The following is a 14,532-nucleotide window of genomic DNA, read 5'->3' on the forward strand; positions in this document are numbered from 1 at the left end:
CCACCTAGACTCACCTCTTCGCCAGCAGCTGAGACCTGGTCCCAGAGGGGGATGTCAGGTGGATCTGCAGGTCCCCACGGCGCGGGTGGGAGATAGAGACACGGGCCACCACGTGCTCCAGGAAGCCCACGTGCTGGTCTGAGTGGTCGGCGCAGGCAGTGGTCAGGGCAGTGGTCCACAGCGTCTGCACCACTGGGATGCTCCTGCCAGGGGTAGGGGGGTGGGCTTAGTGTGGGGCTCCAAACCCCTAAGTTGTGCACCAGGGGACAGGACAGGCCTCCCGGCCAAAGCCCCTTGTGTCTCCCTCTTAGACACGCCTGTCAGAGTCACATCACCTGCCCTGAAGGGGTTGATCATTCTGGGATTTGCTCAGAGAGACTTAAAGAGTGTCTTCCTGTGCAGACTCAGCCTGTACACCCAGAATTCGGCCCCCTCAGTGTGGCCAGCTAGTCTCCTGAGCAGCCTGGGGTATGAGAAGCTTTAAAACCCCACCACTCTGTCTCAAAGACTGGCCTTGAAGATACAGGTCATGATGCTGAATGCTAACAACAGCAAACACTTCCTGAGCTGACTACATGCCGGGCACTGGCCCCTGGCCTGCATACTGACAAGGACCGACCCATTTAACCCAGAGAGGTCACAGAGCTGTGGAGGGGCAGAGCTGGGACACATGGACACATGTGAGGCTCCGAGTCCTCTGCGTCCACCTGAGCCACCCTGTCCTACACAGATGTCTGCATGGACCCACAATCACGTTCAAGAAGCCAGGAAGTAGGAGAGGGACAAGGGACCTGGGGTCACTGGTGGAGGTCACGGTGACTGGACCAGAGGACTCTTCATGGAGGATGGACAGGAAGTCTGCTCTGGACGGTGCTGATGGAACGCTGCCCGCCACCCCCCCCACCCCACCCTACAAGGGAGTTTGTGCTCTGAACAAACGCAAGGGTGTTTACCATCTGGGGTGGACTCTGGGGATAGGCACCATACCCTGATCCCTCAGGACTCCCCAGATGGAGCAGACAAGCCTTCCCCTAACACTGCTGCAGAGCTGGGCCAGGCCACCCGCCGATGCTGCACCTGCACAGCTCACTCTGACGGCCTGTGAGCTTAAGAAAGGCCACCCTCTGCCCAGCAGCACAGGGGTAACTCTGCAACGCTGGGCCAGCACTCAGTTTACTGCGGGGAGTGCTGTTTCCACTATGCCCGACTTCCCTCTGGGGAGGGGGCTTCCCCCAGAGGGAGCTCCCGTGTGGGCTCAGTGTCTCCGGAATTAAATCGCTTGGCTCGACAGGGCCTGAGTCATAAAAAACAATCAAAACACTTATAAACAGTGATGTAATTCCTCTGGAGACTCTCTAAATATTTGAAAACATGACTTGTATACGTTGTAAACTAACTGAGAGATGCTTACTTCTCCTAGTGCTTCTCCCAGGTTTTACTGTCAGTGTTTAGTGGTCAGCAGCCCCGCCCAGCCCCACGGGCATTCACTCATCTTCAGGTAAACTATTCCTACCTCCTGCATTGAGGAGGCAATGTGGGTGCTGGGGAAGGGGGTGGTGGACACTCCCCTGTGAAGACTCACTAAGCAACCCTACACTCTCCTCAGCTGAAAAGCAAGACAGGGGTGAAACAGACACAAAAGTCACAACCAAGCTCCCACCCCCAACCATCTGCCAGCTGGGATGGGGAGCCATCACTCTGCTCTAGAAATGCATCCCACCCAGGAAACCCCACTACCAGTGATGAGAGGCCTGACCTCAGGGTACAGGAACAGAAGTAAAGACCCCCACACTCCCCACAGCTGCCTCCCCAGCCTGGCCTTGGAGCTGATGCCCCAAGAGGAAAGCCCATTTTAGGGAGCACACGTGGCGTCCTCACTGAGGTTGGCAGCGCCTCTTGGGGACCCCAGCTGCCGGCCCTCCCTGAGCGCACACACACTGGCCGGGCTGAGCACAGAAGCTGCAGGGTTTCAGTCAAATCATGCGCAGAAACACAAACACAGGCAAGCTGCACATTAATCACAAAAGCTGATCTAGAAAGATTGTAAAGCTCCCAAGATGACTCAGAACGTTCTTCTGCTACTAAACTCTGAAACTGTCATCTGTGCACAAAGCCATCTCTCCAGGACCCCAGAGAGCCTGAGGACTTCAGAGGTCCCTTCAGACCCAGTGATATTCAAGCTGTGGGAGCTGCCCTCCTGGAAAAGGGCTCTGGGGACAGAGATGTGTCACTTCCTGCTGAGCTGTGCCAGACTCAATGCTGGACCCTCCAGGTGTTCCTTCATCCTACGCCCCTCAGCAGCAACCCTCTCAGGGAAGGTGGGGAATGGCGACGAGCCCGAAGGCTCATAGCCACTTCCTAGATCTTGCATTCAGCTTTCTCTAGCACATGACACCATCTAATTGCTCATATATCTGTAGAGACAAGTTCCCAATTTACTAAATTCAAGGCACTCACCTAGTCATGGTGCTTATAATCTTAGGGCATCCAAGTGGTGTTCAGAACCAGAGGCAGAACTGTTTTCGAGTAAACCAAGTGTTGGGGAAGAGCAGGAGAAGCTGGGCAGCACGGGTGCCCCCCGCCCCCTCCGCTCTGCTCAAGCTGGGGGGCCACGGCAGTCAGCATAGGGACCTCCCTCCACTGCCGTGCTTTACAAATTGTGGTAACCCTGCAGCAGCCAAGTCTGTCGGCCACACTTTTCCAAAAGCATTTGGTCACTTCGTGTATCTCTGTCACATTTTGGCAATTCTCACAATATTTTAAACTCTTCAATGATCTTTGAAGGTTTCACACTTTTAATAAAGTTCTGGTGATGCTTGATGTACAGTTGTAAAAAGGTTACAACTCACTGAAGGCTCAGATGATGGTGAGTCTTTTTTTTTTTTTTTTAGCAGAAAAAGTCTTTCTTTTTTTTTTTCTTTTTAGCAGTGAAGTACTTCTTACTAAGGTAGGTACATTGTCCTCTTAGACACAGTGCTATTGCACACAACAGTCTACAGTGTATTAGAAATGTAACTTCTGTATGCATCGGGAAGCCAGAAAGTTCATGTGACTTGTTTTATTGCAGTGACCTGGAACTGAACCTGTAACATCTCCCAAGTCTGCCTCACTTTGCACTCCCACCTGGAAGACCCCTCCCCAGCTTAGTTTCAAGCCCAGACCTGCATCCTGGCCCAGTGTTTCAGAACCCCTGGGAACCTCACCTGTATCTCTCCAGTGTCTATGGTGACTTCTTAGAACACAACTATGGTGACTTCCTAGAAGAACGAGGACAACTGTATCATCCAAGTTCCAATACTCATCTCAGAAGCAGGGAGCATTGGACTTCCCTGGCATTCCATTGGTTAATACTCCATGCTTCTACTGCAGGGAGCACGGGTTCAACCCTGATCTGGGAAGATGCCACAAGCTGTGGAGCAACTAACCCCGTGCGCCACAACTAAGGAGCTTGTGCTCTGGAGCCCGTGTTCTGCAACAAGAGAAGCCACTGCAATGAGAAGCCCATGTACCACAACCAGACAAAAGCCTGCGCAGCAATGAGGACTCAGCGCAGCCAAATTAAAAAAAATAATAATGATAATTTCCAAACCTCACACCCGTGTTGGGGGTTTTGAATGAGTGAATCCATACACACTGCTTAGAACAAAGGCTGGCACACAGTAAGCTCCTGATAATCATCACCCATCAACCCACTACATATTTATAAGCAGAGCTGTTATAAAAAGACCATCACATGTGGTCTGGTTTAACGAGACACCAGAAGAGTAAACAGCATGTGGTTAATGCACAGTTAATTCTTGAACATCTAGAAATAGATGTTCTGCTTTGGAGATAACCCTGAGTCAAAGCTTTTAGTTTTGAACTATCTTTGCGTGGTGGGTGAGTTCTTTAATAAAAGACAAGCCACACTAAACTACACACTGTCTGGATGGTAACCTTCCAAACTTGCTGAAACCAAAGACGAGCAGGTCAATTCCTCTTGCTTGGCTGTCCTTCAGCATGGAGTTGGGAGGCAGAGATGTCATCAACTGTCCAGCTGTAGCTGGGTCTTTAAAGATGTAGGGACATGCTAGCTAGAAAATCCTATGGGTCAGATAAGATTCTTAAAAGCTGGGACTCTTTTTCATTCACGGGAGTTATATTAAGGTTGATTTTCACTTTCAGAAAGGTTATAAAAGTGTCATTTCACCCTTTTCTATCTGACACCCCTAGACTTTAAAATAATTTTGCACAGGTAGATGGCACTGGTCATGACCCTATTTACTTTCCATTAGTGGACAGAAACTTCTAAGGAGGTTTAAACCATTTGTACCCAAAACCAGTCAAGAATGCCATCCTTGTGTGCCTGCACATTACAACAGAGGCTGGGCCTCCACTCATGCTTGCACAGGGTCACCGCTATGGCCTGGACAAGTCATTCTCAAACATGAATGTGTTCGGTGAGGTCAAGGGGCTTGCCCTCCTGCTGAGCCAAGACTCCACACTTGCTGACAGCCACCCGGCCATGCTTGGCCCTTATGCCTGTTCTGTGGGTGCTGGGGGGCTGCTCAGGGGTAGGGGTGGGTGAAGGCTATAATCAGGTGGCCCAGGGAGATCTGAAGATCAGTGTTTGCGAACAGGAGTGGGGGAAGGGCTGGCCTCTGAGGGGTGCGGGGAGGGCTGGCCCCTGGTGAGCAGGGGGTGCCTGGCCCCTCTCCTTCCTCACCACCCCACTCCCAAGGGCGCCTCTCTCCCGGCCTCTCCTGGTGGCTCCACGGCCTACTCCATGAACTTCAGGGATGCCAACAGACACAGGCTGCCATCCCCCCACTGCCAGACCCTGGATGCACAGCGTCCAGACAAGGAGGTCAGCATGGCCTTTCTGCAGAGAATGACTGACCGCTCCACCAACAGTCCCTGATGGCAGCCTGCCCCCTCTCCCCATCACCGCCTCTCTGCTGTGCTGCTGGCCCTCTGCCCCTCTGGCCCGAGCCTGACTCAGGTTCGGGGTGGTGCTGGAGCCCCCCAGCAGAGGGACACCAGCAAAGCCTAAGCAGTCCTCCAAGGCACAGTGGGTATGACACCCATGTCTGAGCACAGGCTGGATCTGCAGAGAGGACAGTCCCGGGACTCCTCTGGTCACGGTCAGGGGGACCATCTCCCTGGACAGGACATACTCCAGGGAGGACTGTGGGGGGAAGGAGGGTGTAGAGGTGTTGGTACTCTTCATTCCTGCCCTGCACATGACCAGGGACACCCAAGCCTCTGGCCCACAACCCCACACGACCTCACCAACATCACCACAGACTTGCCAGGATGCCTGCACTTAATCCCAGTGAACAAGGTTCTCTGAAGTTCACACTGGGGTAGACTCGTCCTTCCACTCAGGAGGGAGGGCAGGGAAATGAGTCCCATGTGGGTACAAAGGTCTGCACAAGATGCCCAAGGAGGCCCCCTGATCCCCCTCGCTGCCTCTCTCTCCCACCCTGTCTCCCTCTCCTTTTCTCTCTGTGTCTCTCTTCTCTCTCTCTCTCTGCTCTCCACAGGAAGCACTAAAGCTGGGTCTAGGACACTCACAGCATTCCTGGATTCCACCATGAGAAGGAGAAACCAGAAAGAGGCTGAGAGAAAGAACAGCCATCCTGGGGGACCCCTGGACCAAGAAGCATCCGTGGAGAGGGAGCAAGGAGAAGCAGGGGAGGAGAAGCAGGTGTGTGGGAAGACTTCCTTTTCATCTTTAAGCCAAACCATCCGAGCAGCTTAGTCAAAGCTACACAAGAACCTGACAAAGGAAACCGGCCATGAGCACAGGGGCCGCCGAGCATGTGGCTCAAGTGACCCTGGCAGGCAGGCTGTGACCACAGGTCAAAGCGGGCATGTGATTCCATGTGGAGCACCCGGCTGGTGACCTGTGTGTCTGTGTCCTGGCCCTCATGTCCCTGGGGACAACCGAACCTGTAGTTGAGTCTGTGGTGTCGAACAGCTGGTTGGCTGACTAGTCCTGCGAGGCTAAGGCTGCTGAACGCAAAGACGATTTTCCCTTAGAGACATGTGCGATTCTCCTGTCCGCTGGAGTATGTGGCCTTTCCCTCCTCAAAGGACAGAAACAATGTCACACTGTGTGTGACGGCTGCGCCCCTCCACCCGTGCTGTCTAGACTCCATGGACCAGCACTTAAAAAACAAAATAAAATAAAAATAAAAACAACCCTGCGCCACCGAGGCACCACTCTCCCATCTTAAAACTATTTCTGGCAGGAGAAGAATGCTTCATTCAGGAGCCGCCCGACGGGGAGGCCAGTGGGAGGGAAGGGCTGCAGCCCGGACGCGGCCCCGGGCAGGCGTCACGTAACCTGGAGCCTGAGGACCTGTGAGCTAGGCATCTCCCAACCAACCATGCAGAAGAATGCGACAGGCCTCCTCAGGCTCAGGGAACCTTCTACTTTCTTCTGAATAGGACAGTCTAAGGCTCCCCAGAGAAAGTGATGCCTTCCAGCGTCAAGAGTGAGACCTATCTGCTGGCCGACCAGCTGGTCAGGCCTGGAGGGACGAGCTGACAGTCAGTCTTCACCATCAGCATCAGGAGGGAAATATAATTTTTCCAAAGCTCCCACTGTGTGGTATTCATCCAACAAATACTTTCTGAATTCCTACTGCACACAAGGCATCAACAAAAAGTACTTCTCTGAAAATTTTATCGCAAAAGGGCATATTATAAGAAGTGGATGCCCTCAAGGAAAAGGCGACCTCAGAGAGTGATCTGTATTTGTTGACAAAGCAATCACCTCATCATTTTTTTAAAAAACACACATTTTCCAAAGGTTATAAATGCTAGAAAAGAATGCATCTCATTCTTCCATTCTTCATCAGATTTTAAGGCCTAGAGAAACACTCTAAAAAAGGGTAAAAGGGACAGTGGCAACAGCAGAATTCAGGAGGATCATCTGAGCCTAATGGAACAGGGTTCTTGCCATTTTGATTACTTGACAGCTGAAAATTTTAAAACAAAAATTTTAATGAACAAATGCAACTGACTGAGAATAACTTACACAAAGGGCAGTGCTCAACCTTGGCAGGAAGGTGAAGCCAGGACTCTGCGAAACACGGCTCGAGGCAGGTTAAACCCCAGCACTTAAACCTTCCAGTCATCAGAGCCCAAACACAGCGACACACTGGTGTTCCCTAGACACCAGACCCTGCCTGCAACAGAGGAGCAGCAGGGCTGCCATCCCGGACCCTGGGGCAGGTGCCATTGCTGCCCGTCACCCCAGCTGGCAGGGCAGCGCCCTCCTCTGGGAGCTCCGCTAAATACACGCTAAGAATTTCCAGTCCTCGTTAGGGGCTCAGGCTGAGGGAGCAACAGATAAAAGGGAACGACATCAACAGCAAAAGGCCTCGAAACAGTCCTGGAGAAGCGATTCCTCTACCTGTCTCATAATCCACAGGAAAAAAAGGCAGACACATATCCAGATGCACCGCAAGTGTGCGCACACACATGCACACACGTGTATGCATGAAAGTATACACACACACATACACACACACACACTGGCGTGTGCACATGTGTCCCCATCGACAAGCACAGGAATGCACATGTGAGCATCTACCCCCACCCCCAACCCCCAAATGCCCACCAGCAGGGCCCAGTGCATGTGCAGGAGCCGAGCTCACCTGGGTCTCTTGTCAGTGACGGCGACACAGGTGTGCTGCGGGGGCACTGCCATCCATTTCTTGGCCTCCACGACCAGGGCATCCGCATCCACCAGGCCAAATCCATAGAGGTGGCTAACTGAAAAGACAGGGCCTTCAGACCCAGCCCCCCATGCCCAGGGATGGCTGCCTCTGTCCCCCCATAGCTGCAGGGGCCACAGCCAGCTCCAGAGTGGCCTGGCTGCAGCCCCCGCCCCCACAAGGATGCAGCAGGGTCCCGGCAGCCTTACTCTCTGGACAGAACTCTTTCAGACCAGGAGTGAGGGCCAGAAAATGTGTCCCGTCTGGGTGCAAAGTGAAAGAAATGCTGGGAGGGTCTAGAACTTTCTTTCTGTGAGATGAGGACCAGTTTCTTTAGATTAAAGGGAATTCTTGGCATCTGTGCTCCCAAGAGAGCCCCTTGGACTGCAAGGAGATCAAACCAGTCCATCCTAAAGGAAATCAGTCCTGAATTCTTTGGAAGGACTGATGCTGAAGCTGAAACTCCAATACTTTGGCCACCTGATGGGAAGAATTGACTCACTGGAAAAGACCCTGATGCTGGGAAAGATTGAGGGCAGGAGGAGAAGGGGATGACAGGATGAGATGGTTGGATGGCATCACCAACTTGATGGGCATGAGTTTGACCAAGCTCTGGGAGTTGGTGATGGACAGGGAAGCCTGGAGTACTGCAGTCCAAGGGTTGCAAAGAGTCGGACATGACTGAGTGATTGAACTGAACTGTGCTCCCTGAGTCTTGAACCAGATGAGAAAAACAAGACCCAAGATGCTGTGGCTCATGCAACCATGCGTGCAGTAGACACAATCAAACAAGGCTCCGCTCTTGTCTTTTTCCGTTTGCTTTTCCTGTGGAATTTCCAGGGTGTCCGGGGAAAGTAGCATTGTCCAGTACACAGGCTGGCCTGAGTCAGTGTTTAATCTGGCCATGCAGGGGAGTTTCAGAGTTAGGAGGCAAGGTTAAAAACTAGATACAACCCCTTTTCCTACTAATTAGGCCAAAACTGAAATGTAGGTCAGCTCCTGTTACAGTGAACCATTACCACCAACATCCCTGTAAGACAAGGAAGCATCAGGTCCAGCCAACCTCCTCATTAAAGGAACATCTCTTGGAACTTGGGGTGACAACGCTTGACCTATATTTTACAGAGAGGAATGTCAGGCTTGGTGTCAAAATAGTTGGATCTGACCCTAAGGAAAGGGAAAATGTTCTCCTGAATATACCATGGCTAAATGTAAATCATTTTCAAGTGTCTCTGGTAACAAGCAAGACGGACAAATCCAGGAGCATACCCCTATCACCACCTGCTCAAGAGGCCTCACATACCTGGCTGCAAGCCTGACCACGGGCTGAGCTCACGGTACCTGGGTCAGCCCCAAGCTGTGATGGCAGACAGCCCTTTTAAAACACAAGGACTTGCTGACAGAAGTTCTACAGTTAGAAAGGAATTCACATAACCGCCTCAGTGTCTTCACTGCACAGGTGTGGAAACTTAGGGAGAGCTACTCGGGGCTAAGAGTGCAAGTTGCCCTCAGGTGGCATGTAAGCAAACTTCATTTACTATGATTGGCATCAAGCCCATGACTGACTGGGGGGGCTTCCCTGGCGGCTCAGGTGGTAAAGAATCTGTCTGCAATACAAGAGACCTGGGTTTGATCCCTCGGTCGGGAAGATCCCCTGGAGAAGGGAATAACAACCCACTCCAGTATTCTTGCCTGGAGAATTCCATGGACAGAGGAGTCCAGTGGAGCAGTCCATTGGGTCACAAAGAGTGGGACACGACTGAGCTAATAACACACACACATGACTGACTAGATGTAATGCAGTTTTCTTTTAGGATATATTCCTTTGTGTAAAAAAAAAAAAAAATAGGCACAAATTTAAAGAGAACCATGAAGTCAGTATCGGTACTGGGGCCCCTGACGTGGCAAAGGTCATGAGGTTTAGGGAGCCCAATACTCAAGTGACTGTAGGTACTCTGCTTAAACTACTAAGTTTGCGCTCCTCATTCTTGTGACACACAATTACTGTCGTCTGGGTTTTTTTTTTTGGTGAGAAATCCACGTTCCCCCATACAGACTCTGGAAGGTCACCCACAGGCTCTGCCCGGATGGCACCTGGCCCTGCCCAGCCCCCGAGTCTCGGCCGCACCTTTATGACCAGCACCGTTCACCTTCCAGTCGTTTGCTTTGAGGTGGGCCGGCCTGGACGTCTTCACCAGCAAGTGCTGGACATCCCTCCAGGTCAGCTGGCTGCTGCAATGACAAAGGACAGACAGCTGTACTCACATCGGTCAGCAATGCCGACCGCCAGGTCCAGCAGAGGCGGGGCACTGGGGGCTGGCCTTGCTCCTGTACTTGAGGAGGCCCCAAGACACTACCACTTGGCAAGGGCAGATGTCACACCCTCTCAGTCAAGAATCAATTTTGATCCTTGAAGCTTGAGATAAGACGGTGCAGCAGGTGACCTGACACCTGGGGAAAGTCCAGCCTTGGGCCACAATCCCCCTGAATCCATGAGATGATGGCACTGTGTGTTAGCACGTGGTGGGAAAACCTGGGCTGGTCTGCACCCCATGAGGGAGTGCTCTGAGTACTGGGGCGCGCCAGCCATCTCCTGTCCACACCCCACTCCCAGGACTACTGGCCACACATTAGAATTTGAGATTCTAGATACTCTACCTTTACGATATATCATTCTGGTGTGGAGTACAGGCACTTTGTTAAAGAACACTTGCCTACTACCAAAAATGCAGATAAGATATCCTTGCCTGCCTTTTCAACACTTCTCAACACAAGCTCTCCAGACCCCTCTGTCCACAGTGCTAGGACTGCGTCACCGACAAGAGCAGACCCACTCTTCGACGTCTCCTCCTCAACAGCACCTGCCTGACCACTCCTCACAAACATCCTTCCAACTGCCTGTTCTTTGTGTGTTTGCAAACATACATAACGTGAAATGCACCATCGTAATGGTTCTTAGACATACAGTCAGTGCCATTAAATACATTCCCTGTGCTGCGCAGTCATCACCACCGTTCACCTCCAGAGCTTGATCATCTTAAGCCACCGAACCCCTGCACCCATCAAGCACTAACCCCCCTCCCTCCTCCCATCCCTGGCCCCCACTCCCACCACCTTCCATCTCTGTGAATCCGAGGACTCCAGGTGCCTCACACGAGTGGAGTCATGCGGGATTTGACCCTCTGTGACTGACTTAGTTCATGCAGTGTGGTGCCCTTGCTGCTGCAGGGGTCAGGTCTCCTTCCTTCTCTGTGGCTGCACAGACCACACTAACCTATTGATGGATGCCTGAGGCACTTCCACCTTTTGCTATTGAGTAACGATGCTACAAACATGGCCGTAAAACCATTTCTTTGAGCCCCTGCTTTGATCCCTGTGGGTGCACACCCACAAGTGTAATTGTTGGATCACATGGTAATTCTTTAATTTTTTTAAGGAGCCATTACAGTTTTTTTTAACAGTAGCTGCACTGTTTTACTTTCCCAACAAATGCCCCCTTTTTACCTGCAAGACACTCATCTGTAGCTTGGGTCCTGGGGGGGTGTGTCCTCCTCCCTGGGGGCTCTCACTCCCCGGTCCTAGCCCTGGCCTCCTCTGACTTCACCACATTCTCTCCACTGTGCTTGTCCCTGGCCAGATATTGGCCTCCTGGCTGCCTCATCGCAACTGCTTCCATGGGTCCAGTTTCCAGATTTTCCTTGGCGCAAGCTGACCTGCCATCCCCTCATCCACGGCCCCACCTGAGGACCACAGCCAGCCTCACTGTCAGAGGAGGACCTGCGGCCCCAGATACCCAGGGCCACGTCCTCTGGCAGAGAGGTGGGTACAGACCACACCTCTGACACAGAGGCCGGGTGCAGGACATGACCCCTGCTGGAGAGTTTAGGGACAGGTCACGCCCCCTGGAGGAGAGGTCAGGCACAGACCATGCCCTCTGGTGGAGAGGGGACACAGGTCATGCCCTCTGGCAGAGAGGGGGCCACAGGCCGCACTCTCTGGCGTAGAGGCCAGGCACGGACCATGCCCTCTGGTGGAGAGGGGGCACAGTCCGCACCTCCTGGTGGAGAGGCCAGGCATAGACCACATCCTCTGGTGGAGAGGGGGCACAGACCACACCCTCTGGCAGTGAGGTTGGGCACAGACTCCTCCCCCTGGTGGAAAGACCGGGCACAGGCTCTGCAGTCCAGATGGCAGATGCGGCCACAGCCCATCCTTGCTTGTTTGGGCTGGTCCCTGCTCATGACTGGAGAAGGCAATGTCAACCGACTCCAGTACTCTTGCCTGGAAAATCCCATGGACAGAGGAGCCTGGTAGGCTGCAGTCCATGGGGTCACTACGAGTTGGACATGACTAAGCGACTTCCCTTTCACTTTTCACTTTCAAGCATTGGAGAAGGAAATGGCAACCCACTCCAATGTTCTTGCCTAGAGAATCCCAGGGACGGCGGAGCCTGGTGGGCTGCCGTCTATGGGGTCGCACAGAATTGGACACTACTGAAGTGACTTCACAGCAGCAGCAGCAGCTGCTCATGACCGTGGGGCCCACAAAGATGCAGAATGCCTCCCCTCGCCCCGGAAGCTCAGCATAAGGCACCAGGAAGCCTGGGCTTCAGTGCTGATGACAGAGGGTCCAGAAAGGGAGGCTGTGAGAAACTATTTTCCTAGGGGGAAACGCACCTCGTTTCTGATGATAGAAATAAAGTCGCACTCACAGTTGTATGGAAACATATCTAAGAAATGGTGTTGGACATGGTTTCTCATGAAGAAGGGACTGATGTGACATTCCAAAATGGCCCTGAACTCCCGGCTGACCCTCGGGGCGGTTCTCACACACTAGGCTCTTCCTTCATCTTGTCATGTGCTGCCTGCTAGCCTCCTGCCGGAGAGCTTCTCTCCTCCCCTGGGCGACCTGGCTTTGCCAGGAAGACACTGCACACATGAGCAGCGGTCTTGGCCCCGGAGCCTCCAAAGCCCCTCAGCTGAGGCTGGCAGCATGCCCGTTACAGCTCCTTCCTCCCTTGACCAACCCTTGCACTTACACGCTCTAAGTGGACGCTGTGTCCAGTGATGCCTGCCATCTGTAAAATTCTGAGGATGGGCTACAATGATGAGGAGATATCGATCAGGGAGTTCGTGAGTCCACAGGCCAGGTTTAATGGAACGAGTGGCACAAAACAGGGTTTGTTTTCTATATATCCTCAGCTAACAAAATTCCTTGCACGTTTCCAAAAAGGGAGGAAAGAAAATATAAAACAATGAATCATTAAGTATGTGAATGCAACTTTCCACACAAGTAACTATTTAGTATTTTAAAATGAGCCCCAGGACACAGAAGTTAACATTTTGGCCTGAAAATCAAACATACCTGTTTCTTTGTTAAATGGGTAGCATTTGAGCTTTATGCTTTTTCTCCTGATGTGAATCAACAAACAAAACACACATAATTAGATGGACTCAGCAACCCAAACACAACTTCTTACAATCTCATCTGCAGCAAACGACTCCTTCAAAGCCACAGGTTGTTGTTGGGAGCCACTGTTGATGTTTAAACTAAAACCTGTTTGATTCCATGACCGTATGTAAAGTGGACCCATCCAACACATGGCAATTTTGGGGTTTTTATGTGGCTTGAAGCAGATAAAGCATCACCACTCATGAACCCCCTTGACAGAGGGCAGCTGTATTGACCTAAAGTGTGATCTGGGGTGTAGTGCAGGCTTGAGGTTTGCGCCCACCAGCTCCCTGTGCCCCTATGAAGGCAGGAGGCTGTGAGCTTGAAAAAGGGAGACACAGGAAGGAGCCTCTTGACTCCTATTAAGGACGGCCTGAAAAAGGAAGACATCCAGACATCTGCTGCGACATGGGCAAATCTGGAAGACACTGTGCTGAGTGACGGACAAACACTCTGTGACTCCACTCATTTGAAAGCCCAGAAGAGTCAGACTCAAAGACAGAGAACACAGCTGTGGTTGCCAGCTGTGTCCCTTCCCCAAAGTCACACGTGGAAACCAGACCCCCAGGACCTCAGATGTAACTGCCCATGGAGATGGGATCATAAAGAGGTTGTTAAGGTGAAATGGGGTCCATAGGGTGGGCCATGATCCAGGGTAACTGGTGTCCTTATGAAAGGATCTAAACACATACATGACAAGGAGGCCTGGTGTGCTACAGTCCATGGGGTCATAAAGAGTCAGACACAACTAAGTGACTGAACAACAAACACACACATTCAAAGAAGGCCGCGTGAGGACATGGGGAGAAGGTGACGCACCAAGGAGAGAGGCCTCAGAGGAAACCAGCCCTGCGACACTCAGTCTTAGACCTCGGGCCCTGGGACTGTGAGACGGAGCATCTCCTGTCTAAGCTCTGTCTGTGTGATTTTTTGCGGCAGAGCTGTCTTTTGGGGACAGGAGCAGTTTGGACAAAGAGGGACGTCCTGCAGGGGGTGGTGGAGACGGTCATACAACAGTGAATATGTTTCATCAACTACACACTTAAAATGGCTTAAATGGTAAATTTTACATTATGTGTATTTTAACTTTTTAAAAAAGAAGAAAGAAAGGTAAAGAAGGGAAGGCAGGTAAGAACTTACTTTGCTTCCAAGGCCAAGGCGATGATACCGGCAACCATGGGGGCCGAGACCGAGGTTCCGGTGTGGCCGTCTGTGCAGCGCTGACGCAGGTCCGTGGTCACCTGGCAGGGGGGAGGTGGGGGAAGCAAGCAGCTGGGTCAGAGGCTGCCCAGGACACTGCCCCGGGCAGGCTGACTTTGACCTAGGGACGGAAGAGGTGCTACGCAGACACATCTCAGGGACAGAGGTTTCC

General features: G+C 52.2%; 1 protein-coding gene across 2 annotated transcripts in view; it reads right to left on the bottom strand.

Moving 5' to 3' along the window:
* The window catches only part of PCSK6 (proprotein convertase subtilisin/kexin type 6), a 169,924-nt gene that overhangs the window by 41,656 nt on the left and 113,736 nt on the right, over nucleotides 1–14,532 (bottom strand). For both annotated transcript variants that reach the window (XM_025271642.3, XM_025271641.3), the window contains exons 9-12: nucleotides 14,301–14,401; nucleotides 9,838–9,941; nucleotides 7,650–7,767; nucleotides 15–203 (exon numbers count right to left, since the gene is read on the bottom strand). In XM_025271642.3, coding sequence (XP_025127427.1) covers nucleotides 15–203; nucleotides 7,650–7,767; nucleotides 9,838–9,941; nucleotides 14,301–14,401 — 512 coding nt within the window. The remainder of the gene's footprint in view (nucleotides 1–14; nucleotides 204–7,649; nucleotides 7,768–9,837; nucleotides 9,942–14,300; nucleotides 14,402–14,532) is intronic.

The sequence above is a fragment of the Bubalus bubalis genome, chromosome 20 (assembly GCF_019923935.1).
Source record: "Bubalus bubalis isolate 160015118507 breed Murrah chromosome 20, NDDB_SH_1, whole genome shotgun sequence".
NCBI lineage: Eukaryota > Metazoa > Chordata > Mammalia > Artiodactyla > Bovidae > Bubalus > Bubalus bubalis.